Source organism: Cariama cristata, unplaced genomic scaffold (genome assembly GCF_000690535.1).
Source record: "Cariama cristata isolate BGI_N322 unplaced genomic scaffold, ASM69053v1 scaffold6078, whole genome shotgun sequence".
Taxonomy (NCBI): domain Eukaryota; kingdom Metazoa; phylum Chordata; class Aves; order Cariamiformes; family Cariamidae; genus Cariama; species Cariama cristata.
Window position 1 is genome coordinate 18,529 of NW_009629343.1, and position 27,595 is coordinate 46,123.

Here is a 27,595-nt window from a genome sequence, read left to right on the forward strand (position 1 = left end):
GTAAGAAAATTTTTGGAACGGCAAAGATGATATTCAGACCAGTATCAAGTGCTTTTTGTTACATATATTATCATGGCTCCACCACACATACAAAAATGCTAATTCTTTTTTAATGCTCTTATTTCCCTGCAGATCTCTGTTTACATGAAGGAAAATAGATCTATTTTTTAATATGTTAAAACAGTGAAACAAATTGCTTTGAAAAAGAAAGGGAGGTCCTGTTGAGCATATAAATATATGGAAAGAGATGTGTACTCTTTACAAACTGGCAAAATCCCAAGTTTTTGCAATAAGTAATATAAAATAAAAAAAAAGGTAAGATTTCTAAAACTCTCAAGCAGGATTAAAAAATACAACCAATTATATTTGTGCCCTGAAGAAAGTTAGTAAAATATTCAAGCATGCATAAAGCAAAGTAAGGCACTTGTCGGCTTTCATTACGATCAATAAAAACTGTCAGCTCATTAGCATATCATTAGCTACCCTGCTGTTTCCAAAGTGTTAACGCATAGAAATATTAATTTACAAACATATAATATCCCAGAGTTCTGAGGCTTTGACTGCCTGCATAAAATAAGAATTTAAGATGGGCGAATCCAATATAACTTCTTTTTTTCCTATGTAGCTATAAACATATGTTTACCATCTGTGGAATTATGGGAAGCAGCTGAGGTAAAAAAACAGCAGCTGTAGAATAAAATAATACTATCAATTTCACTTCACAGTGACAGCTCAGCTGCTGAAGGATGAAATGTACTCTTCGGTTCAGAGCAACTCTCAGACCGTCATTTAAGCTAAAAGTTAGCTTTTACCTCTGTTTCACAATTAAAATTGTTAGTTGCTACACTTAAATAATTTTAGCATAAAATAATTGTCCTAGCTTGTTGAAGTCTGGGACTTCGAGGAGAGGCCCTCAGAAAAACAGCAACTTGTAAAATTGTCTTATGAACTGACAGCTTCAAAGGGAAACTGAGTGGGTCGTAAATCACCTTGGCAACAAATCCATGCCAATATCGAGGATAGGCAGACTGGCCTATCACTGTGCTACAAACTCTTTCATTAATAAACACTTGCACCATGGCTTGTTATTCAAAACTGGAAGAAACATCAGAAATTTTTCTGTAGCTTGCTTACAAAGTAAAAGATTTAATTTTCAGGTGGAGGGGGTGGTTTCCGTTTGTTTGTGGATTTTGTTTGTTAGTTCGTTCAGCAATTCAGCCTCGACCAGAAAATCACATAGCCTTAGCAGGGGCCAAAAAAAGCTGAAAGAAAACATACGGGAAAGGGCTTTTCAAGTTGTAGGTCATTTCTCTGGCCTTTGCAATTTTGGAAATATATTGCCATTACTTGAATCCTCTTTTCCCTCTGAAAAGTTCCTCATGCCCATACTGGCCGACTCAATTATGATGTCTTGGGGAGCCTCACCAATGGAAAAAGACAGGCTCTCCAGCTAGAAGGTAGGAGCAACCCGAGCCCTGCCAGCCAGCAAGCCTGTCAGCCTGGGCTGTTTGGAAGCAAAGGAAGCTCCAAAGGACAAAGGAGCTCATGAAGAAAACTTAGTGGCCTGCTATTCACTCTCTGCTGAGAAACACAGTGACACGCTTAGTTGAGAAAAACAGAAAAAAGGGAGGGTACTCCAGGAACAGAAAAATCTACTGGTTTGCAGTAGGGCAAATGCACTGCATATAACAGCTAGTATCTGCCAAAGCCAGAAGGATCGCAGGCCAGAAGACCTCTGCTCTAGAAGTCAAGGCTGACAAGGGCAAACAAGCAAGAGTCACCCGAGGCAAACAGCAGAAGGGTGAGGGTATTCTGCATGTGAAATTGAGGAGAAAATGGCCTCCAAGAGTGATTAAGACCACCACTATCTGGCCAGGAGAACACAGCAAAGCTGCTGTTTCATGAAGGTTTAAAGATGAAAGCCAAGAATAGACTCTGACGCTGCCTACACAGTCTTCTTCTGTCCTCAGAAGTGGCAAGGCAGAGCACAGCAGGTAGGTGAAACCTTAAGTAAGGAAACCAAACAAAACCTTCAAATACTGGGCACTGCAGCCAGTGACTACGACACTCCAGCTTGCAGGAGAAGACCCTTTTCTCTAAGTGTTGGACCTGCCTCAAATCCCAAGTCCACAGTTTCTACTAAAATTCATAGAAATCAGTTTTCAGAAGTGTAAGACAACTAATCAGAAATACCTTGTTGACTATTTATTCATTTCCTTCTTCATGTGCCATTTCATATCTGCTTACCTTAAAGAAACCGTGTTTCCTGTTTCTCTGTCCGAGCCATAAATTGATTTCAGGTGTCAAATTCGTTTCTGGGGGATCAACGATGCGTTCATAAATCCTGTAGAGGGAATACATCGCCTTTATTTGAATCCTGGCTTTCCTCTGAAAACTTCCTAGTCAAAATCAGTTAATGATAAATGATGGAAAGTAGAAATTTTTTTTTTCGTTCATTAAACATAATATTTACCATTGATAGTTATGAAGGTATATTACAATTTTAAAAGCAAAAAAACAAACAGGGAAAAAACCTATTAAAATCACTAACATATTCACTAACAAATGAGGACTGCATAAAATTGAAATGCCCCTTGTGCAACTACGCAGCATCAGGCTAATGAAACACAATGCCAGAACCCACGGTAGCAGAAGATACAGTAAAATGGGACCATCCTAACCTAGGGGTGTCCTTCAAACTCAACTACCCATTCTGGAGAAAAAGTGCAGTCATACACAAGATCCAATGAGAGAAACAATGCTTTGGGCTTTTTCAGACTGTTTAGAATTTTGAATAAACTTCACAAAGAAACTGTATTCCACCTCTACTCCCACAGCCTGTTTGTCTCTACATTTGTGTAGAGACATCTTTGCACCTGTACCTTTCATTTTATCCACTTCTCCCCTGTTTGCTGCTGTTACTGGATTCACTTGGCCTGGGTGCCCATGTGTGCTGCCACTACTGCACATCCAGCTTGGCCATGTCACTAGCACAGGTCTGGTACAGAACGGGACCCCTTCATACATGTTTGATACCTAGCACTACAGGGACATTTTCCTGGTTCTCGTTCAAGGAACTAGAAATAATAGCAATAAGAAATAACAATGACAAAAAGTAACATGACGTCCATAAGCAAACTTTACGTACTGCATAAACTTGTACATGAATGCAGTAATCTACACACCAAATTTCTAAAATTAATTAATGAAAAATTGCTGTAACACAGCATTTTTAAATTCACAAAAATAAGTATGTGGAGTTTTAAAAAGGTTTTGCTTGGGGTTTTTTTTGTTTATTTTTAGGAAAGCTGTAATGAAGTTTCCATAACACTCTTTTTCAGGAACTCAGACCACTACCAACAATGATCGTTTAGAATATGAAAAATTCAAGACCAAAGTTACCAATTCTCATATCACCATGTCACATCGGTGGGAGCCATGACTTACTGCTTCATAACAAAACCAGCATGCTTAATAAGGATTATTGAGAAGATGATGAAATACATTTCCATTACTATCCAGCTCACAGGGAGTATGTATTGCTGTGTAATCACACCAGTGTGACAGCCAACAGAAAATACTCTGAATGTGTCAAGACCTGCAGCTTAAAGGGGTGAAATTATCTGTAAATTTAAAAGGAATGAAATTATTTTTCTTCTTTCTTTAAAGCTACAGTTTTAAAATGAACATGAAAAATGAACACCAAAGAAAAATACAAGTCAATCAACGCAACTCACTGCACAGTTATCTTCCCATTTACACTCCAGGTGAGCCTGTGCTAGAAACACCAAGTGTAATCATTGATTTTCATGTTGTAATTGGCCACGTGTATCGGGTTTGCGTGGCAGGGTTTTGGTAGCTGGCGGGTTGCAGCGGTGGCTTCTGTGAGAAGACGCCGGAAGCTTCCCCCATGTCCAACAGAGCCAGTTCCAGCAAGACCAAGTGCATGCGGTTCCGAAGATGGACCTGCCGCTGGCCAAAGCTGAGCCCATCAGCAACATTGCTAGCACCTCTGTCATAACATATTTAAGAAAGAGTAAAGAACGCCACGCAACAGCAGCTGGGAGAGAGGACTGAGAATATGTGAGAGCAACAACTCTGCAGCCCCCCAGGTGAGTGCAGCAGGAGGAGGAGGTGCTGCAGGCCCGGAGCAGAGATTCCCCCCAGCCCCTGGTGCAGCCCACGGTGAGGCCGGCTGTCCCCCAGCAGCCCACGGAGGCCCACGCTGAAGCAGATCCCCACCTGCAGCCCGGGGAGGACCCCACACCAGAGCAGGGGGATGCCCGAAGGAAGCTGGGACCCCATGGGAAGCCCGCGCTGGAGCAGGCTCCTGGCAGGACCTGTGGCCCCGTGGGGAGAGGAGCCCAGGCTGGAGCAGGTTTGCTGGGTGGGCTCGTGACCCCACAGGGGACCCAGGCTGGAGTAGTCTGTGAAGAGCTGTAGCTCATAGGAAGGACTCATGTTGGAGAAGTTTGTGGAGGACTGTCTCCCATAGCAGAAAACCCAGGCTGGAGTAGGGGCAGAGGGTAAAGAGTCCTCCCCCTGAGGAGGAAGGAGCGGCAGAGACAACAGGTGATGGACTGATCGCAATCCTCAGTCCCCATTCTTCTGCACCGCTCTGGGTGAAAAGGTACAGAAAACTGGGAGTGAAGTTGAGCCTGGGAAGAAGGGAGGGGTGGGAGGAAGATGTTTTAAGATGTGGTTTTATATCTTATTACCCTTCTCTGATTTGATTAGTAATAAATTAAATTGATTTCCCCAAGCTGAGTCTGTTTTGCCTGTGACAGTAATTGGTGAGCGATCTCTCCCTGTCCTTATCTCAACGCACAAGCCTTTTGTTGTATTCTTCTCTGCCCTGTCCAGTTGAGGAGGGCAGTGAGAGCGGCTTTGGGGACACCTGGCATCCAGTCAAGGTCAAATCCACAACACCATGTTATTGGAAAATTCATACATTTGCAGGGGCCTAGAATAACCCCCCAGTACTAAAGAACTTCAAGAAAGCTCTATAAAGTTTTTTATGTCAAAGTGCAGAGAGTCATATATTCCACCTGCTTTTGCTTATCCAGAAAAGGAAACCATTTGTCAAACACAAATGGAAGCAATCTAAAAAACTAGAGGCAAATATACCATTTCCTTAAAAAGAAACAACAATAAAAATCTCAAACTTAAGAACAAAATAGTTACATGAAAATTCCAGCTTAAGAATGTGAGTACAGGAGTCAGAAGACTTCTAATACTCATGATTTCATTGCTCAAGTTTATTATAATTATCATCAGCCCTAATTCATCACATTTCATCAACACAGTACATTCAAAGCTCTAAGAAACTTTTGCCTCCACTAGTTAATTACTTCTTACTATCTATAAAATTACCATGCTGAGCTCTTTTACTCGTTCAAACAGCAAAGCAAAATGATATTCTTTTAAACCATGTTTTGAGAATTATAGGAATTTTGCATGCATCTCTATCAATATTTTAAAGTGTAAGTAGACCCCTCTGCCATACCTCATGCAAAATTGAAGATCTACTCAAATGCAAAACGGCTGCAAAATACTGAACAAGGAACAAAGAATTGACATGCTCCTTGAGAAAACCAATCACTGAATTGCACTATTATATTAGGAATTTCTCTTTGGATATATAATACATCTTTATTCATGATTTAGGTTAATAACATCCTCACCGGAAAATTTCTAATCTCATAAAAAGACTAGTCAAAATTCCGTAGAGAACTTCATTTCTGCTAACAGATAAAATCCCAACACTGACCAGGTTCAACAACACTGCTTATTGAAGATTATTTAATTTTTATTCACCTGGCCTAGTTAAAGTTTATAAAGGAACTCTAAAATATCTGTCCGCAATTACATATAAAAAAACCCAAAACCTAACTGACATTATTATATGACAGTTCAACAACAGCAAGTAAGGAAGACAAATCAGAGACAGACTAAAGAGGTTTATCTTGTCTTTGATGATTTAACAACGGCTTTCATACCTATGTGGAAAAGGCTATAGTGACTTTCCTTACTGAGTTCTCTTCAGAAAGTGCCATTCATACGACACGCTCAGGATTCCCCATATTCTTGTACTGTTCTACTCGAATTCTATTTCTGAAGCAAGTATTTACCTTAAATTAAGGGTTTAATTAAAGGTTGGTTTGTGCCTTATTCCATATATGTCTAAGAGACTAGTTGGTTTTCTTCTTCATAGATCTGCCCATGGAGTAACAGGCTTAGGATTCGAGAGAAGGCATGAGATGTAGATCAGTCCTTGCTTATCTGCCCATGTAAAAAGATGTTTCGGTTGACACTATTCGGTTTGCAAACAATGTGAGCTTACTTTATTACTGCACACTGTTAAACATCAACAAAAAAGCCTCAGCAAGCATACACACAGCTTATCATCACCCCTATAATCCCCTCCACACTCTTGGGAAATTGAAAGGTCAAAAAGCACATCTGAATTCATAACAGTCAAAGAAGAAGAAAAAAAATTACATCACAAGGAACATGGTTCGCCATATACTACTTCTCTAATGAAGAATTAAAATTTAAAAAGAGCCCTGCAACTCCTGACAAAAAAGGGGAGTGGTGCAAAAAAAATCAAAGGGACTTTTCCAGCAAGACTGGAAGCTGCTACACAAAGGTGAAACAGCAACACAAAGAAAAACTGAAACTACATGGAAAAAGCTTTTGAATTAAGTTGAGCAAAGAAATACGACAGCATTACTAACTCTCAATCAGTGGATTTAATAAAAATGAAAAGAAACTTTTCAAATATCAGTGAACAGAACTTCACCAGCTACATGCATTGGCAGCTGCTAGCCAGCAGAGCTGACTGATGTGCAGCTGGAGAAAAGCCAAGAACTGGGCACGTCTCCTGGTCGCCAGGTTCATGTTTTAAGTCACCAGAAAATCATAAGCAGTGCAGCATTCCTCGAGCAGGTTTTTGAGGAGAAAGACTTCATGGGTATTGAAGGCATCCAGTCCCTACAAAATTAAGGTGGCACTTGTGTAAGTAGTTGGGGATAGGGTTCCACCCAGACTTTAGGATTACCCTCATATGTAATGCCACTTACACATCTATCAAATATTACTGATTATCCAGGTGATTTTTCAGGATTTTCTACACTCAGACAAACCCACAAAGCACAAACATTTTGTAACGTATCTCAAAGTGTAATGAGAAAAGCTACTACTAAAAGGTGAAATTCTCTTCGAATTATCGCTTGTGAAGTGGGAAAACCCCTTGCTCTGCTCCCCTTCCTGTATTAGTTTTCTTTTGGAAGAGAAGAGGTGTTTTTCAGGCTGAAAAAATACTGTTGCTGAATAGACGCAAAAGGATCCTTCTTTTTTTTACAGCTACATTAAGCTTCCACATCATTCTGATTCCTTTGCTTGATATTTTGGGCTGAAGTGTGTCACCTTCTAAGGCTTTATCCAGACTTGACCAATACTTTGTATTTGGCATATGATGAATAGCTAAATTATATCTACTACACTTTCAGTTTACAAAGTGCTAGTCTAGAGCTCCTTGGAGATCAGCTTCCAATACATTTGGCGTTGATACCCACACAGAGAAATGCGCAATACACTTCACAAGAACAGGAATGCTTAGAAAGAGGACTCCAGGGAACTGTGGTCTCTAAAATTACTACAGACTGAATAGCCCCTCCAGCATGAGGAGACCCGGGTCTCTAGGTTAATGGAAGCTCTACTCCATACTTCAGACTTTGAGATTTATGATTACCGCATTCACTTTCCAAGAGAAAGCTTGATTTGCCCCTACTTTATGCTGACATATTTCAAAAAAGCTAAACCATAGTGTAATAAACCTGGAGCAATACAACCATGAACCAATCCTTCTTTCTAGAAATGTTCATGCTCAGAATACATTCACCACTGATCCATTTAGCTAAATGTAGTAAGAAAAAACACCTGTTAATTGACAGACCCACTATATCCTTGTGTTTTGTATCAATATCTCTACCCTATCTGCACACTTTGATTTATCAAGTATTCTTTTGCAATCCTCAGAATCACCTTTTTCAAGGACGCATTCCAAACAGGCACCTGTGATGTAATGAATACAATATACAGAAAACAGAACTCACATATAAATATGATTTCTATATTCTGTAAAATAACCAGTGGATTCCTGAAAATAAGCATATCTAAAATATTTTCATGCAAATACACATACGTACATCTTTCTCTACATAGAGGAAGAACCTCTAGAAATCAAGCTCTGTTGGACAAGGAGGCAGGTCCCTTCCACGCACTCAATCTAAAATAATTTTTAACATCTTTATAATGTTCTGGTAAAATAGGGAAATAGCCTCATTTTTCATGTCTGCAAACTGAAATGCAGAAAGACTAATTGATTAACCAAGACCACAAAGACTGAGTCAGGCAGAGACACTGCCCAAGATCTAAGCTGTTAGGCTGGGCACAACTGAGGCTTAACTGCCTCACGCACTGGGCCACGTTCCCTCTGGAAAAAAGGTGACATGGAATTGTCTCTTGCAGTGAAGAAGATTTCTTATATGCAACTTTAGTAAGCAAAAGTTAACACTTGGAGAGTATTTCACTTTTGTCAAGATGCAGCTCTCCTTCATACATACAATATTTGCTATGTCAGAAGCATTTTGGAAACAGCTGAAATATTTAGCAGAACATGAAACTAAACTTTGTGTCTGTTCGCGTTAGAACACATCAGCCAACATGGAGCGATAAGGAGATGCAACTGTCTAAAATTCTGAATGATAGACTGCAACTCCAACAGTTTCTACAAAGTAGCACACCAAATCATGAAATTTCCAAATTCCAGTCTAAAATATGAGTAGGTTACTAAAACAGGAACACGCCTTCTCAAATTTGGGGGTTAGATATGAACTAAAAAGATTTATTTTATTAGTAGTACAATTAAGAAACAAAGAGCTGCAGTCTAAATATTGTTGTGGCTGAGGCATAGCAGGGACCTCATTTCTCACTCCCTAGTGTCTATTAATCCAAGAACAGGCATTTTTGTGCCTGATACGGTTGCTGTACTTACTCTGTTAAAGCTATACATTTCCATGTAGCGACCAGGTGTTGAATTCATCGCAGCCGATTTTAGATGTCTCAGAAGTTTACATCTACAGTGGAGCTAGTCCTCTAGACTCACGTATTTAATTAACAGATATAAAAGTTTCTAGGGTGTGATTCATCTTACAGTAAATGAATCACTCTCTGAAGGCCCCTCCATGACCGCACAGGAGCCCTTGCTGACATCAGGGTGAATCATCAAAACAGATTTTTGCACTTCAAAACCTGATTCTCAAAATTGACTTTCTCTTGCAACCATTCATTACCCTGTATACATCCATCTGGATCCTCAGATCCTTTAAATAAACTGAAGCGTATGGAGAAGTCACACAAAATAACGCACCATTCATGGCAGAGTCGTTGAAACAGCACTCTCAACTTCTGTAATAGAAAGTGGAGAGAGGGAGGTTCCCCCATGTTTTGCATCAGTCTTTCTCCTAATCTAATTTGCAGAGGTGTTGACTCCCTTGACCATTGTTACCATCTCAAGTTAAGGCTGCAAAAACTCGGTACATCTTAAATAGCAAATCCCAGGCCTCCTAACACAGCACAAACTTCAAAAAGTTTGTCCAACCTGTTTTCTGAATCCCAACTGCATAAAGAAACTGATGATTATATCAGTCTCTAGCTTTAAGATACAATATTGGCATTTGTCTTTATGTCTATTCTTCCAAAGGGATTAAGAACCGATTTTCAAAACAAATACTAGGATATCTTTACATATTTCTCTTTCGACCCATTTTCTATATGCTTCCCAATGAAAATGTGTCAATACCAACATGATTGGATTTCCTTGATAGTATTTACAGATAGGATGCATTATTTGACATGCATTCAGTTCTGGAGCAACTTTAACTGAATGATTCATTCAGTTTCCAGTGTTCTGTTTCAGAAAAATAATCTTCCTGAGGGAAATTTTGATTTTTTTGAGCTATCTCTTCTGTCGTAGTATAGGAGTTCACAATCACTTAACACAGGAAAGCAATTTAGATTAAAATCTCAGGTTTTCAGGGAAGCCTTTTATTACTAAATTTTGAATATACAATAGTAACTGCCAACTATTTAATCAAAAGTTATTGTTCAGCTTTGGGAGGAAAAAAAATAGATGTCCAGTAATAGTATATGTTAGGTAAAAGACTCAAGAATGCATGCTAAGTTTTTACGTTCTCTTCAAACTCTGTCACCCAAATTATTTCATTGATTTGCCTGTATAATCAGAGAGAAAGTTAATGTACTGTACTTTTCTGTTTAATTACTCCAACTACAAATCTAAATTTAAAAAAAAAAAATCTAAATAAAACTCTATAAGCAACTCTCTTTTTCATTCAAGAGAAATGCAAATTAACTTTCAAGACCCTCTAACAAACAGGAGGAAATTAAACAAATGCAAGCAAAGATGGTTAGAAGAGCATGTTTCACTGTCAAATTTGGAGGTTTATTCTCCACACATAAATTGAGTAAGAGTAAATTCACAGAGATATTATCTGCCTGTGTGGGGTTTTCTTTACAAAACACATTACGCTTTTCAGTTTCCTACAAACTTCTTGATGAATTTTAGCAGTATTTCTTGGGCATTAAACGAATCATTGTTATTGACTTAGAGGACCAGACCCACTAAATGATACAACACTGGCCACATGAAGGGCAAAAATCCGTCTTTCTCAGAGTACTACACCCGTATCTTTCATCTGGAGATCCTGAGGTGAATTCAAACACTTTTACAAACAAGGTCAATATTAGTAACTTTACTTTGCAAATGACAAAACAGATACAATTGGTTCCTGACGATAATAGCCTTAAGAGTGTCTAAGCCTTAGGTTCACAGTTTGTCTACAAGGCTGCAGTGTTTACCCATCTCCATATAACAAACATGGCACTCCTGAAAGTGCGAGAAATCCAGAAAATAGTTTGAGTCAGACCCTAGACAGAAATATAAATTTGGCCATTTGCTTAGGATTTTCAAGAGTTGTGGGGGGAAAAAAAAAAATCTACAAACTACAAAGTCAACCGTATCTTACATGTAATGTATCCAGAGCACTTTGCAGTTTACTGCATGTGTATTAGCCATAATTTTTCCGACAGAAATACAGGATTTTCAGTATCAAGCCAGCTGGTTTGATACCCAAATGGTTATTGCACATTTCAACTTTGGCAACTGTACTGCTTTTGACTAGGATTGAGTTAATTATCTTCAAAGCAGCTCGTATGATGCTATGGTTTGGATTTGTGACCAAGACAGTGTTGATAACACACCCATGTTTTAGCTAATGCTGAGCAGTCCTTGCACAGTGTCAAGGCCTTTTCTGTTTCTCAGACTGCCCCACCAGCGAGTAGGCTGGGGTGCACAAGAATTTAGGAGGGGGCATAACCAGGACAACTGACACCAACTGACCAAAGGGATATCCCATGCCATATGAGGTCATGCTTAGCAATACAAGCTTGGGGAAAGAAGAAAGAGGGGTGGACATTTAAAGTTACAGCATTTGTCTTCCCAAGTAACCATTATGTGAGATAAAGCCCTGTTTTTCCTGGAAACAGCTAAACACCTGCCAGCTGATGCAAGGTAGTGGATGAATCCCTTATTTTGCTTTGCTTGCCCACACAGCTTTTGCTTTATCTATTAAACTGTCTGTATCTCAACTCACTTCCCTCACCTCCTTCATCCTTCCAATTTTTTTCTCCATCCCACTGTGGGGGCAGCAGCTGTGCAGCCCTTAGCTGCCTAACAGCATTAAACCACAACAGCAACCTTTTTCTTTTAGTAGCGTTCCTGAAAGTCCATTTTGACCCGGTAAATCTGAGGTAAATAGCACATGGTTCATGGTTCTGGCATTGTCAATAAAACTTGGACATAATCTACTAGCAGAAGCTCCACAGGAATGTACTTGTCGCTGTTTCTGATGAAGAAGTCAACCTTTACCATATTCAGCTTGTGTGGCTACAGCAGTTCTTAAGGCAGTGTCTGGGTCAAAAGAATGCCTCCTCTTAAGTGCTGAGGGAGATGTCATCTACATACACAGACTTTTCTTATAAAAATCAAAGTCCACAACTTTTATAAATTAATGTGTATTTAGGCACTTATCTTTAAACGTCTTTAAACATCTCAATACAGAGTTGAGAGCCGTATAGCTCAAATACCACTTTTCAAATAAATATCTGACTCACCAAATGTATTTTGGCATCTTTTTACTACTTGTAAGCAACTATCGCTATCCAAGTACCCGAATATAAAACACATAGCTGTAGGATTTTTTTTATGATGCACGCAAGTATCCACTACAGACAAGGAGACAAATGCACTTACAAATGAAGACAACACTAAAACTCACAGGGTCACTAAAAGACACCCTTTAACCTCAGCAAGTTTTGAATCAGTTTCTAAACCAGAACACTGAAAAAAGCAAACTGTTAACAAGAAAGCTGAAAGCATAGCACACTTATCTGTTACCATACCAAACATCATACCAAAAGCCCATCTCCAATGAACCAAATGTTCAGACTACATCCCCAATGCCACGTATCAGTAAACCAAGACCAAGCAATTAAAAACAGATTCTAGAAATAGGAGGGAGAAACTAATTCAATGGGTTCTTCCAAGATATAAAAAGAAGAAAAGTTCTTCTCCCACAAATTAAACAAGAAGCCTTTAGAGCAAGATAGATATGAGATTTTAAAAACCATACTAAAGTATCTATGAAACAACTAGTAAACAAAGTCTACCTTAGATCAGAAAACAAGAGGGTAAAAATTGCATCATCATAATGGCATAAAGGAGCACTGGTACTTCAGGCCTTGCAACAAAATTAACCCCAAAATAAAATTTGACCAGAACAAAGAGGTAAAACCATGGTTATATGGTTTATGTCATCATGTCATCTCCATTTTGGGGCGGGGGGGCAGAAATATAAGATCATGGTTGGTGTTTGTCACAAGACATTTGTTGAGTGAGAACCGGCAGTGCTGACGCTTTGCTTCTGTTACATCTAGTTGCATTATACAGCCACATGCCAATCCCTGGCCCAAGATCTGTCGCATGTGGGTCTTTGCAACTGGCAATTACAGCAGAACCTGAAGCACAGTAAGCTTACAGCTTAGAAACAGCTCTTTTTCACAAAATACATGCAGCCTTCCTCTTTTCTGTCTCACGTTACTCTCAACCCCAAAGTCATTTTATGTAGTACGGTAAGACAGGTGCAACTGTGAGAAGAATCACTCTTTTGATTCCAACTCCTTTCTGCACCGCTACAAAAAATAAATTTAAAAGGAAGCCAGCCACAAGTGACCTTTCTACTAAACATCTTCTTTCCCCCCCTCCAAAAAAATCATCTGCTGAGAAGTTAATTGCCTTACAGTGGATCTTGTCACAGGATCATCTCATCAAGGGGTTCATGTCATCACTAAATGATTTGTGTATAATCATACAATCATCTCATCCATATTCCAGAGCCAATTTCCTGTCGTGACTGAAGGTAACTGCAGGCTGAGGATCACAGGCTTTGCTTGTTAACACCCTGCCTCTGCTGCCACGCTCCCGTCAGAGCCCTCCCATTAGTGATGTCTCAGCACTGTGCAACAGCACTCGGCTCTCCCCGGAGCCGCCACTCCTCCCCATTAACCACTGGCTCTGTAACCCCACAGAGGGCCGACTCATACCACATTCCTCAGTTCCGCAGGTTCATCGGATAACCCACATCTCCATTTTCCCATGGTATTTTTCAATTGCCTGTCTTAGCCTTGGTGGTTTGAAAGATAACATCGCACTCTCTCCATAATAACTAATTGGCCATGACCAAGGAGGTGTATGAAACGTACAGCAAACATAGAACAAGCCATTATATTGGTTCTAAAATTAAGTTTTGATGGAAACTGCCAGGCAGACAGACTCCAGGGACAGCACTCAGGTTTGGAGCTCATTTCTCACAACATCTGACACACTCGGGAGGTGAAAGCATGGTTCAGCTGAAGTCAATGACAGTTTTCACTGCAGACTTCACTGGGGTCAGGATTTCACCCCAGGGATACCACACAACACATCTTTCAGTCGAGTTTAAGGTAAGTGGCTTGCATGACACAAAGATTCAGCGAGGGCTGAGGAAGTCCTTCTAGTTGCATTAGTTGACACAGCACTAGTTATTTGCTTTCACTTTTGACATGCTGAAGGGAATGCCACTAAAATTGCAGCTCAATTAAGTAATGCAGCTTACACCGTTTTTTTCGTTATTGACTGGTCTCAGATATGAAAACAACTTATAGGACTGGAAATTGCATGTTACCTTACTCCTATGCTGAGGATTAAACTATCGTATTTCACCTTACTGCTCCTTCAATGTATCATTACATTGGTAATACAGATCACAACAATGGTTCTTCATATCATTAAAATATTTAAACTAGAAGCAGTGGCCTTTTTTTTAATAAATAAATAAATAAACTAAAACTCCCCAAAAACCACCAACCAGCTCACTAAACACTTATGTGTAGAAACAGAGTACTTCCTCAGCTCCCAGAAATACGTCACCTTCTGAAGCGTGAGGCTGGACTGCCTTTGCCATTCTCTCAATTAGCACATTTGCAAAGCAGCTCTCACCACCGGCACAGAACGAGAAACTCATTTGTCCCCACACTCAGTACTGAGCCCACTTACACGCTGCAGGACCACCCAAACATAACGGAGGCCTGGATAGAGCTCTACCACACACAGGTGAGACTGCAAATACACCAAGTGGCTCTGCATGAGACATGAAGTGAGACAGGACACTACGCCACTGGTGCAGCAAGATCCATGCCACCACCTAACATCCCAGAGCCATGACTGCCACGCTCACAGTATTTCCAAGCCTTGATATCTTCTACTTCTGAGCACCCCACGTGCCCCCAGTTCTCCACACTCACTCAAGGAACAAACACGACTGCTCCTGCACCACTGTCTGCTATTAAAAGTGTTGCCAGTTTACTCTGTCACCAAGTGGTGCAATGATGCAAACCATCAGGTTTTGGGTAGTAACAAATGCAGTGAAGAAGTCTCCACCTCCCTGCAGTCAACCTGAGGACTTTCAACAAGATTGGATTTCTAAAAAGAATTACATTTTGGGAATTATTGCTGTTCTAAATTGTTAAAGAAAGACTTCCCAAGTACTAAAATGGCTTCATAAAACTCTGGTTTCACAGACTTTGTAGTCTCAGTCCTGTTTGCTCAGTTGCCCTCTCACACCCCACAGAACTCGGGAGGTTTTGGATCATTCAGAAAGACTCTGTACTATTTGCTATATGGAGACTCAGATCTCAAGTCAGCTTCTGAATAGTTCAGAGGGTTCCCATCTGCTCCTTGGCAAAGGTCCAATGCTTTTATAAAAGTATTTAACTAAAATTATACAACCTTTTTTCAATTCACCTCCAGTATTACTCTATGTGACTTCCAATTCTAAACTCCAGAGTTTAGCTAACCACTTCAAATGGAAGAGTTCATTTATGTTTTGGATCTCAGTTAATCTGCCTGGCTGGAGCAAGATAATTGTTTTTATAATCTGAAAGGAAAAAACGCAAAACATTTGCTCGATTCTCAGATTACCACGATCGCCCCTCTGTCCATATGAGCCCCATCAGCACTCCAACAAATGAAAATAGAACCAAGTAACGGGAGATTTCCCCTGAAAAAATTCCACAGAAACAAATATCCAGACACATTTCAAACTACACAGGCTAAATTTTCAGAGGCTGCTCTTGTAAGTAATCACCCCAATTCAAGGGTTTATTGCTCTCACATTAAAAAAAAGTCTAAATGTATATTGAACCAATGTAAAAAATATTTGAGAATGGGATAATATACCTATTCACACACTTTAGGAAATGACTACATCATTTGAGACTTGACGGTCTTGATTTAAGATTATTTCCTCTACCATTACCCAACCTCTCTCTCTGACACACCCATAGCATACAAATACAATGAATGCAAGATGCCTACAGTAGAGCATAACACATTATTCCTGTCCTGTTGAGCTCATCAACCTGTCTTATCAACATTTTCAGTTCACCGGAAAGCACTGCAAGTCCCCAGTTCTAAATTGGAAAAAAAGAAAAAACACTGTTAACTCTATACTTAGCAGTAGTTGGGCTTTGCAGCTACCAAACTCTGGCTCCACAGGTCCCTAAAACTCAGGGGACTGCCACAAGCTCCTATTCAAGACCCTTAACCGAAGCTCTGGAGGGCTGACTTCTACTCTTCAGTAACAGACATCAGCAGGACCTGGTTCAACTCCTGAAAGAAGCCAAAGCAGTTGCAGGCTCCACTCTGAGCAGGAGCTATGTAAGGCCTCTCTGCTGCAGCACAGCACCCCAGGTACCTGGGCCTGGACAAGTGGTTGCTGCCTTCTAGGGGTGGTCAAAGGATCCAGGACAGGCAGGCACAGGTAGGGATTGTTATCATTTGTTTTCTGTAGTACCTTTTGAGCAATTTCATAAATACTCATGGCCCAATTCTATCAATGCAGTATACAAAAAAGTTCAACTGATTTTTCTAGGATTAAAAAAATAAATTTTCATCAGAATTAGGGACTAGGTTAAGTCATATCATCATTCAGTCTTTGGTCACACCCATACTACCATTCTGCTGAAGTGTTAGCCATTCAATGAAAAACCCTGGCTACTAAAAAACTTTAAAAAAAAAAAAATCTTTTCTCAAGTAATACTGAATGCATGCCGAACATTTCCTTGCAGCTTAACTGCAATGATATAGGCCTGACAGCAGCTGACGAGATATACCAGCTGGAGATCTCTCTTATGCTAAAAAGTTTATAGCCTTTCTGTCAAACAAAAAGGACAATCAGTAGGTGAAAATTAACTTCCAATCTACAATACCACAGATCTGAAGTTGTGTGCACCTGTAATGCACAATTATAGCACTCTACCCAAGTAACCATTTCGTTGACAGCTTCTGCTACAGCTTAAAGAGCAGAGATGCAATCTGGGTCACAAAATCTTATTCAAATGTTGAGAGTAAATTACCTAGCTGCATAACACCGCCACCATGCCATCTTCTCTCTCAAGCGGAAGTGTTTTACAGTAAGTAAAGCAGTGAAACCCTCCTTTAAATACATCCCTTAACCTTCTTTAAATTTATTACATTTTAATTAAAGTCATAGGACTTCGTTGAGATAAATCAAAAACCTCAGATTGGCAGCCAGAATATCTTATAAGAACTCAGAGGTCTTGGATTCCCATATTGCGATTATGTTGCTTTAATTTATTTATTTTTCCAATTAAAAAGTTCTTACTGCTCATGCATTTTTTATTCCCTAATGTGCTGTTCTATCAGGAGAAACATAAAAGCAGCAGACAACATGTTTTTTTCAGTTGAAGACTACTTTCTAGCCTGCTCCAGTTTTATAATCTATTCTCTTATGCTCTTACCAACCCCCTCCATCAAACAGCTAAGAGTATCCATCAAAACCACAGGCTGTATTCATAGTAAAAGGCACTCCAGCACATATTTTCACTGGAAAGCATTAATTTTTGCAGTAAAGTGCCTTCCTCCCTTTTACGCCTGCAGACAGAGTTCAAGTAAAGGAATACTGATACTGTCTGAACAGGTGAGTATCTTTGTAGCAATACGGTTGATGAGAAATAAAACAATAAAAATATAAAGCAAGTACCTTTCAGGCTTACCTCGCCAGGTTAATTAGACACAGTGAGAACAATCTGAAATTTATCTTTCTTAAATAAACTGTCAATAAATACATTTTGATACAGTACCTATCACCTCTGAAATTGGAGGGTCTGCACTATTGCCTCGCTCTTAACACTATTAAATGTAACATTTTTCTGTGTTGTTACTGTTGTAGGGGGTTAGCATTGCAGCAGACAGTCAGGTACCACGGGCAGCATTACAGACTCTACAGTTGAAACTAATTCCCAGTGAAGACAAACGCCAGCTCTTGTAGGACTATGAGAGTCTCCTGAGGTTGCAAATCTCTTGACAATGCAGGTGTGAACAGCAGGATCCTTCACCTCTGCTCCCCTAAGAGGTCAAATCTGGGAAGGTGCATGGCAGAGTTTATTTCATTATATATTAACCCTTAGTGCCACAGGTTATTTTAAGGACCCTCTGACAATGACACAGTTGCTCTAGCTCAACATAAAAACTCACTAGAAAGCCCCTGACAATGCCCTTTTCCCTGCAGTAGGGGAGCACAGATCCTACACATAACCAGTATTTTGAAACAAGATTTGTTTGCCACTAGTAGACTCAGCATTGGAGATACAACAAAATTAAGAGCAGTGTACTTAATTGCCATGTTACTTTCAGCACAGGTTTTACTTGTGCATCAGTTGTACATTTATAATTAATGTAGTCTTTTTATTTTTCTAAGCTTTCAGAACCTTACCAGAACATTAAAAGCACATCAGCAAGTACACTCACTGCTTATTATGCCAGTTGTCTGAGACGAATCTGTGGCTAGAGTTTACTGCCAAGGCCCAGCACAAAGGCTCTCCAAGTCAGTGAGAAGAGTCCTGTGATATTCAACAGGTTTTTAGTCTGGACTTTACTGTATCTTCCTGTGTCAGCAGCTCCAAGCCCTAGCATCAAACTCGGCTACAATTCCCACTCCTTGTTCTTGAAGGAGCACCAAAATGAGCAAGTAAAGTGCAGCAGGAGCTGATTTCAAAAGGACATGTACTTGGGCAAATATACCTCCTTTGATACGTATGCCTCCCCCACCATATTACATCTCATTAGAACAGAGGCAATTACACTATTTTAAAGATGACACTTAGAAGCACTAAAGGCTTTTACTAGTGCTCAAGTACTTTTCCCTAACCTATCCAGGTCTGAAAAACAAAGTCAACTTTGAATTGAATCCAAAAGACAATCAAGTACCAAATGTCAAAGCAATTTTACAAATCAGAGTAATGTGGGTGATAAGACTGGGAAGAATAAAAGTAGATTCAACTATCTGTTTAGAAATTAAAAGTTTCATCTCCAATGCTTTCTGATCTACTGCAGTTTTTGGAGGCCAGAAACTAGGTTTGGGTATGAATAGAAATCATGTAGCAAAATTAGGTTGTGGCTGGATATTTTTCACAATGCAAACACTTTCAATGCACTCTCAGATATAGGTTAACTTTAATAACACTGCATTCACAAATCACTCACTGAGAATAGCCTTCCAAATGTATAACATATTATCATAGCCCTAAACAAAACTAGTAATGCATTTATACAAATCCATACATATCTGTAAGGAAGCAGTGTTGCAACCCGCTTAAAGAAATCCAGTAGGAATCTAAGGGATTAGTTTTGTTGGTCAATTTTTTTCCTTTTTGCTTTGTTTTTATTTTTTACAGGGGAAAGAACAGTAAGTAAAAAAGCACAGAACTTAACTAGATAGGCACACTTCAAGCTAAATTCTTGTTCTGATGACACCAAATCTCTGCAGGAGATGAGACAGTTGAATCTAGTGACTGCCATCGTATTCACCCTGTGACTCACCTGCTCAATTAAGTTTGCAGAAGCATCGCTTCTCATTAGGCATCCTGAACTCCGCTGAGAGCCACTGACACCACACAAGGCTAAAATGGTGACATTGCCGTGTAAAGTCTACAGCTCTTACACCACCAGATTCTGTGCATACTTTCAGCTGCAGCTTTCCTAACACTTACATGAGGAAGGCTTAGGATTTTCAGTAGTGCTCAGAAGTACCCCTCACTGGCTTGCTCTTCATTTTCACATCTTTGACATTTATTGTAGTGTCATCAGGAAATGCTAGTGCAAAGATGAACAAGATGTTGACTCCTCTTCTGAGTGCAAAGATGTAGGGGTTAAGTTATAATAAAGGAAACTGTAACACCAACATTCACAAAATTGTCTAATTAACTGAACAGAGATGCTACAGCTGAGTCAGGAACTTAAAGACTTCCTTTTTTTTCCTTTTTTCTCATTTAATCTTCTACTATGATCTGCCCTCAAGTCATGCTTTCAGAACTATCTCCATCACTTTTCCACAGGAGTTGTCATAAAATACCACAAATACACAGCCAAATAGAGGCCTTTAGGTATGGATTTATGCTGGGAGCAGCCTTGAGATGTACCACCTTAAGGGACACTCTTAGGTGGATCAGCCCTGTTTAGAGTGACCTGACAGAAACAGCTATACACATTTGTCACCTCACATGATAGCACAGCTCATTCCGTAATTGTATTTATCTATTGCTGCCTGTTGCTGTAAAGAAAATCAGGTCACAACCATGACTCTGTGCAGCTCTCTCGTCCCTGGACAGACTTCTACACCAGGCAGGCGTTTTGTGTTGTCTTCCTTTCACATTGTGTGCAAGAAGGCAGCCAGCAAAACAATCTACTAAAAAGGGTCTTCCTAAAACAGATTTGCCTTTCATAAAAACAAAAACAACAAAAAAAAAAGAAAAAAAATTCAAGGCAGATAATGAAGAACCTGTCCAAAAAAACAGTATGTCAATAAACAAACAAAAAAGTATACTCTTGTAAGCAAAGAAATAATATCACAGAGAAACAAATAATGGTAAGATAAATAAATCAGATGACTGAAATGAAGACGATCTTTACAAATTGTAGGTTTCATGCCTCAATGAAATTAAAATTGCTGCAAGCATTTAATTGCTTCTAGGGTCCAAATGAAAGGATTCAATAAGCAACCTTCCTTCAGATTAGATTTTTACTGCCAGTGCTTAATGCAGTTGCAGAAAACAGTTGTAACCTTCTTCTCAAAACAGTATCTCATAATTACTTGGGTCAAAACTTAAACTTTTTCAAATGTTCCAATAACCGCATCTCCTATAATACTCGTATAACTTTATTCTGCCTGCCTGAACAAAATGAAGACCTTAGAAAAAAACCACCTGTTACCATCACCCTATTCATTTAAGTGCCACAACTCCAAAATGCATAAGCTGATCCTTTCACTGAAGGCAAAGGATATTTTTATATTAATTTCAGTGCAAGACTTGAAAGTAATGGCTCGTTTTCTTCATTCTTAAAGACTATTTTGAAGGTCCCAATTTCAAGTTTTCTGAGTTTCCTCATCAACCACTAAGTTAGCAAAAGCTGAGGTCTTCAACACATTGTGAGATCAAGTCCCAAGAGAAGAGAGTTTCTAGAGAAGAGACTGTCTAGGTTTGCTGCTTTTTATCCTTTGAAATCCTGACAATCTGCCATCTTGCAGTCTTCACAACTTTTAAAGGAAAAAAAAAAAAGCTATGACAGACAGAATACCCTTCAGAAAATAAAAATCACCAGTTCCAGACATGCAAAAAGAAGCTTCCAGGTTTCTCAGAAGTTTCAAAATGGGGCAGCAGGTGGAAAATCAGTAAAAAGTTCATTGCTTGATTACATAAAATAAAATTAAAATGCCTCTGACACATCTATCTATTCTTCAAGTTTTCAGGTACGCTGAGTGAAGCAGTTCACAACAGAACAGACTGCACACCAATCTATCACACTTAATTGCAATCACAGTCAAACATAACATCAGCCAGTGCCTAAACTACAGAGATGCTTTTAATACTCCCCAGTCAGCAATCAACCTTTTCCACATTTGTTCATAATCACAATGAATTGTTTCATTGTAATGCTTGGTTTTCCTTTTCTTATCCCATGGCAGTTTACCATGCTTTTTAAATTAGATATTTAAAAAAAAAAATTCTCCTTTTCCAATTTTATTCCTGTGTGTAAGTACAGAGCATTTTTTAAAGAAATATAAATTACTGGACATATTTTCTTACCTGTTGCAGTCCACATGGAGCAGAAGGTGTGATGCACTAAGTGACACGGCAATCTTATGCCACTGCCCATCTGCCAGACGGTATGGGAACACCTCTGTTCTTGACTTCCCATTAAACCTGTAGTGATATCTAATCTCATCCCGTAGGCCACTGCTCTCCAGTTCAAAATAGCTGTATTTAAAACATGAAGAAAAATTAGTTCTATTTTTTGGTTTATTCATTGCTTCTGTCACTTTCTTCTTAATTCATATGCTTCTTTAAGCAACCACCACACAGAAGGTCACAATCTAAAGAGGTACACAGCACATATTAGCTACTAGTTCATTTTTTAAAAGAGGCAGAGAGACCAGACTACACATTCAGTGCATTACAAAAGTAGCAATACCAATTATGCAAAAACAGCTCGTGTTCAAAACACCATTTGATAGTCCTGGAAATTGAAGTCCTCTTTTTACCCACAGAACGGGTTCAACTACAAGAAAATGATCCTTATTCTTTTCACAAAAATGCTTTGTATGAACGCAGGATTTGTAGGAAATGCAAAAATAAAGAACTGTACATATGACTACCAATGAATAAACAAAAAGCCATTAAGGTAAGAAACCACCAGGTAATCATTAAATTTGCATTTACTATTTGCAAATCCACTTTTTAAAAAGCTGTCTAACTTTTAGGACTCCCCTACCTGCAATTGTGCTTAATTCATTTTCTGACTTTTATTGTTACAGCTGTAATTGTTCAGCTTTAGGTGTCTCAACACCTGGCATAAACAAACAATCAAACCCTTCAGACAATTGTGTCAGTCATTTGAGAGCTAACAAAGTCCAGCTATTAACTGGCTACATGCCGGTGGGGGGAGACAGTTCTTTTTCTAGGGTGAACTTAGCCCTTCCAGGTGGTACCGCATTGACAGTGCAAACAGCACAGCCTTCTCTTGGACCTCAGACCACACAGAGTGTTTACCACCTATCAAATCAAGGCTCTCTTTCTTCCTGCTAAAATGAAGCCCTGACTATAGAAAGAAAGAGATGCAGACCTCCTTTTATAGTAGAAATAACTCTACAACTAAGTGCAGATGTTAGGTTGTCCAGCTAGGCCCTATCCCCATCTACCTCCACAGCGTCATGTTCTTCCCTACTGGACAACACTAATTGTAACATGGCAGTTGAAAGATGGGTGCTAGTTGGCGGTAAAAAAAAATATTTTGCAGTAATAAAATCCACTTCTAAAAAATAAATGCAACAAAATAATAAATACCTAGGTGCTGATTTTCATTTTCACACAAGCCTTCTACACTGCTTGGCTATATACAGACCTTAATAACCATTGTGCACAAGCGTTACATGAGGTGTGTGCACTTCATCAAGTGCTCTTACCAGTCAAGTGGAGGCTTTTTAGAACATAACTGAAAAACAGAGTTCTTCGGGAGGAACTTACTTATGAGATAAAACACTACCTGGGAACATGAGCAAAAGATCACAACAGACTGGGAAGGGGAACTCCAAAACAATAAATCTTGACCAAAAGAGAAACTCAAGCCCTCCTCCATCCTGTCAATGCATTGCCATTACATTTTTTATGCAACATATGAGCATCATCAGGTCATCCGAATCAAAGACTCCAGTGGTAAAGTAAAAAACATGAGCAGATAAAGGCAAAACCAAAACTGAATGAAAACACAGCAGGCATAGGTACATATAAAATGCATGCAGCACAGAGTGGAAAAAATAAGAAAGGTTGGTGTTGTGAAGGAACTGGCCTGTTTCACGCACATAAAGGCACAAGGAAAGCAGAGAAACAGGAGTTTTCTAGACGTTAGAGCAGAATGTTGATTTACTACTACCACCACCACCCCTCATTAGAATGCGTAAATTACATTTATAAGAAATCTGGAGATTACTTTTTTATTATTTTATTTTGATTCTCAGTAACAGCACGGTCAATATACAGAAGATACTGCTGCTGGTGTTTCCAAGCCAGGAAAGCACTAGGACAAGTACTGTCAGTGAAGTCACGCTTACAAAGTTAAACGTTTCATAATTGCCATCTGCTGTCAAAGCACAAAAGGAAGCCATTAAAGAGACTTTTTTTCTCTCTTCTTCAGATAAACAGCAGAAAGGCAGAAAACTTAAAAAAAAAAAGATCACGCTACTAGCACGTTCCAGTATCTCTCACACACAAAGTACTTGTATAAAAATATATTTTTTTTTTTTTACATGGTTGATCATCAAAGCTTAAGAGCCTGAGAGCAAGACAAGCTCCTGTTGCAGGAAGCACATCACTTCCTGCAGTCATTCTTCATAATCTCTGATAGCCACAGAGCTAATAGCTTGCCATACAATGTTTTGTTTGTTAATAAAAAGGCAACAGTCCAGCTCTGGAAAGGTCAGTCAGATACTGTACTTAATCACATCTATGCTCTATAATTTGAACAGCATAGGGAATTGCAAAGCAACATAGTTTCTCTTCTGACAAGCTTGGGTGTCAATAGTCACTTCAGGACTAAAACCAGCTTGTTGCTCAGGCACTGAGATTGTGGTCAGTCTCCTGACCAATTTAAAAAATATAGAAGTGACTAGTTAAAATTTACTGTACTAGCCAGTGCTAACATTTTTATATATGTACACCTAATGCACTGCTAAATGCCACAGGACTGTATAAAACACCACATTTTACCTCTTCAGTGACAAGAAAGGAGGAAGACAGCAGACAAATTCTGCATCTATTTTTCACCACCCTTCAACAAGCGCAAATCAGAAGCAGTTACACTCAGACATACATCAGTAAACAACAGTCAACAAAATCCCAACAGTGGAAACTGTCTCCATTAGCTCAACATATATCTATCTCAAGTATTTAAAAAATGCAAAGCAATGTAAAACAACACTCTTGCAATAATTTTTTTTTTGAAGATTCACAAATTCACATCAAGATCTTGACTACACACACACTTCACCATGTTCACAATTCAGAAGATATAGCTGTCTTTTCTCTATCAGAATAGAATTCATGTGCAAATAGCTTTCTCAATAGGAAACATCATCTTTTCTTTACTCCTCCTACCAGACTCTAGAGGAAAGCCTCTTCAAAAGCAATGACATAAAGGCTATTCACTCCTGGAAATAAGTGCACCTGCTCTGTGTTCAAGTTCTAATCTGGAAGTTATGGAATGGAAGACAAACAGAGCGGAAAAACATAAGCTTAGGCAAGAAGTCATCAACCTGGGAGAAAATGATTAGTAAAGCCAAAGAAAATATATGTGTGAGGGGGGTTTAATACCTATCTCATCTTGACTTGAAATGCCATTGCACATGTTTTTTTCTCCTATAAACCAACAGGTAAACAACAGGGGGAAATTAACAGAAGTTACCTTACAAGAGGCAAGAAAATGAACTAATCTCTAATAGGTGCGTCTTTTTGTAGGTACTTCCCAGTATTTTGCAAGGAAGAAAAAAACGGAGGAATAGAACAAGTCAGGGTTCCTGAAAGGATTGCAGCATCTGGGACTGGCTGAATAAATGTATCATCAGTAGGCAAGGGTGAGCTTTCAATGTTGCCATGAGATCTGTATCAAAAGCCCAAGAGAGATCCCCAACTATTACAGCCAGTTGTGCTTCTGCATCACATCTGCATGAAGCCTGGCTGGAATGGGTCTAAGATGCCCCTGTGTGTGAACTTGCCACTACAGTTAGCCCCCTGCTACCCTCCTCAAGACCCTTTCCAAGTAAGACAGATGTGAGACAATAATCTACTTGTCAACTTGTTAGTACTAAGTGGTGATTTCTTGTTATTTCTTGATGAAGAATTTTATTTTTTAAAAAAAAACCAGACATGGTCAAAAGTAACATGCATTTTGACAGATGAATTTCTCAGAACACGTGTCTTAAGAAAGCTCTCTGTTTATGGAACAGTAGTACAATATGACCTTGGCTGATATGTCCTTGCTACTAGAATTTCCATATCTGCTAAGCATGTAAGCTACTGCTGGCTTCTTTTATACAATTATAGAATTCAAATGCTTTTTATAGGTCTGTCTGCAGTCTCTCATTCAAATCCCAGTGCGTTAGATGGGGGAAAAGAAAAAAAAAAAAAAAAGGAAAAACTTGTTGCTAAATTCAGATTAATTTTGTGGTCATCAAAAACGTTGGGATATTTTAAGATCATGCGATGTGCTTTACAGAAGGACAATATTATTCCACAATTAACTCAAGATGTTTTACAATTCTGTCTGACAACTTCTGCAACCCCTACGTACCTCACACAAGAATATTGTTATAATCAGATAAAGCCTGACTCAGTGATGTTTAATGCTTGCTTTTTTTTTTTTAATTTTAGTCCCAAACATAGTGAATATTTAACTGTGCATTTGACAGCTCATTTCATTTCCAGATCAGGAGAAAAAGGTGTCTAAAAGTATACTGTAAGTTGGAAACAGCTGCTGTGGATGTAATGACCAAAAAAATTGGCAAAGTCATTATCAACATTAAATAACAGCATATAAGACACCTGAAGCAGAAAAAGCAAAGTATTTGCATAAGATGAGTTCGCTTAATCCACCATTTGCATTAAAGAAACATATTCATCTATTCATCATATCTAACACAGCAGTGATCTTAATCTCCAAGAAGAGCTCTGGGATCTATGTCCTTCTGAATATCCTCAGCATATACAGCACTTTTTGTTCTGACCTTTACAATGCTACAACACCTACCACAAGACACTAAAATATCCCACAATGAAGACAGGGCACCATCTGATAAGCACAATACTGAATAAATGCTCCGATAAGAGTGCTAAGAACTAAAGCAAAACTACTTTTTGCATTCAATTCTGGAATTCTTCCTCTTTATCACATTCAAACATAAATAAAGCAGAGTTATCATTCTGATTTTACAATTTCCGTCATCCCTGATCAAGTGCCAAATGAAGCCCCACAGCCTTTTTCAAGGAGCAGCACCAGCACTTACAGCAGATGCTCTTAGAGCTACCGAGCAGATGTCCCAGGGCAAGGCAGCAGGCACAGATGGCATCCCTGCCAATATGTACAAACTTGGGGTTGCCATCCAGTCAAAACACTTGTGCATCTGCTTAACATTGTCGGGGAGAAGGTCACAAAACCACAGGAGTTCAAGGATGGAAGCACCATTCACCTTACACATGCTGTAGCAACACTACGAAGTCAAGCCTCTCAACTGCTTGGTGAATTAAAAAAAAAAAAAAAAAAATCACTGCCATAATAAGAATCAGGTTGCTACTGAACAGAAGCTTCTGGAAAGTTCTGTCAGTCTGGTCAAGGCACAATTTCTTGCATTTTTTTTTAAGACCAAAGCAAATGGAAGGCAAGTTCAGAGACTAGTCCATTTGAAGTCATCAGCTAGAATTTTGGGAAGTTTCTTCACAAATTTGCCTATTGGTACATATTTGTGCACGTAGCTTTTCCATTTCACAATACCATCGTGCCAAGCAGAACGTCAGAACATTTAATGATATTTAATGATAAAAATGACTTCAGGCAAGACTGTGCTTTAGCATCTTTGCAGAAACACTTCTTGATGTATTCAGAGACAAATAGCCAACAAATCTGCATCCATTATCACACCAATTTCAAGATTTTCAATCTACAGAGATCCTGTGATGAATCACAGATCATACACTTTTGGCCTTCCACTGTTCCTTACCACCGATTGCGTGTGTGCACACAGTGGCACGCACAGCACGTTGTTACTTTGGTGGTGCTGCCAAGTGGCTCAGC

General features: G+C 39.2%; 1 protein-coding gene across 1 annotated transcript in view; it reads right to left on the reverse strand.

Moving 5' to 3' along the window:
• Positions 1 to 27,595, reverse strand: part of LOC104165473 (protein kinase C-binding protein NELL1-like) — a gene marked incomplete at its 3' end in the record, with an annotated part of 71,938 nt that overhangs the window by 14,273 nt on the left and 30,070 nt on the right. The window contains exons 3-4 of the mRNA XM_009705117.1: positions 21,844 to 22,014; positions 2,248 to 2,344 (exon numbers count right to left, since the gene is read on the reverse strand). Coding sequence (XP_009703419.1) covers positions 2,248 to 2,344; positions 21,844 to 22,014 — 268 coding nt within the window. The remainder of the gene's footprint in view (positions 1 to 2,247; positions 2,345 to 21,843; positions 22,015 to 27,595) is intronic.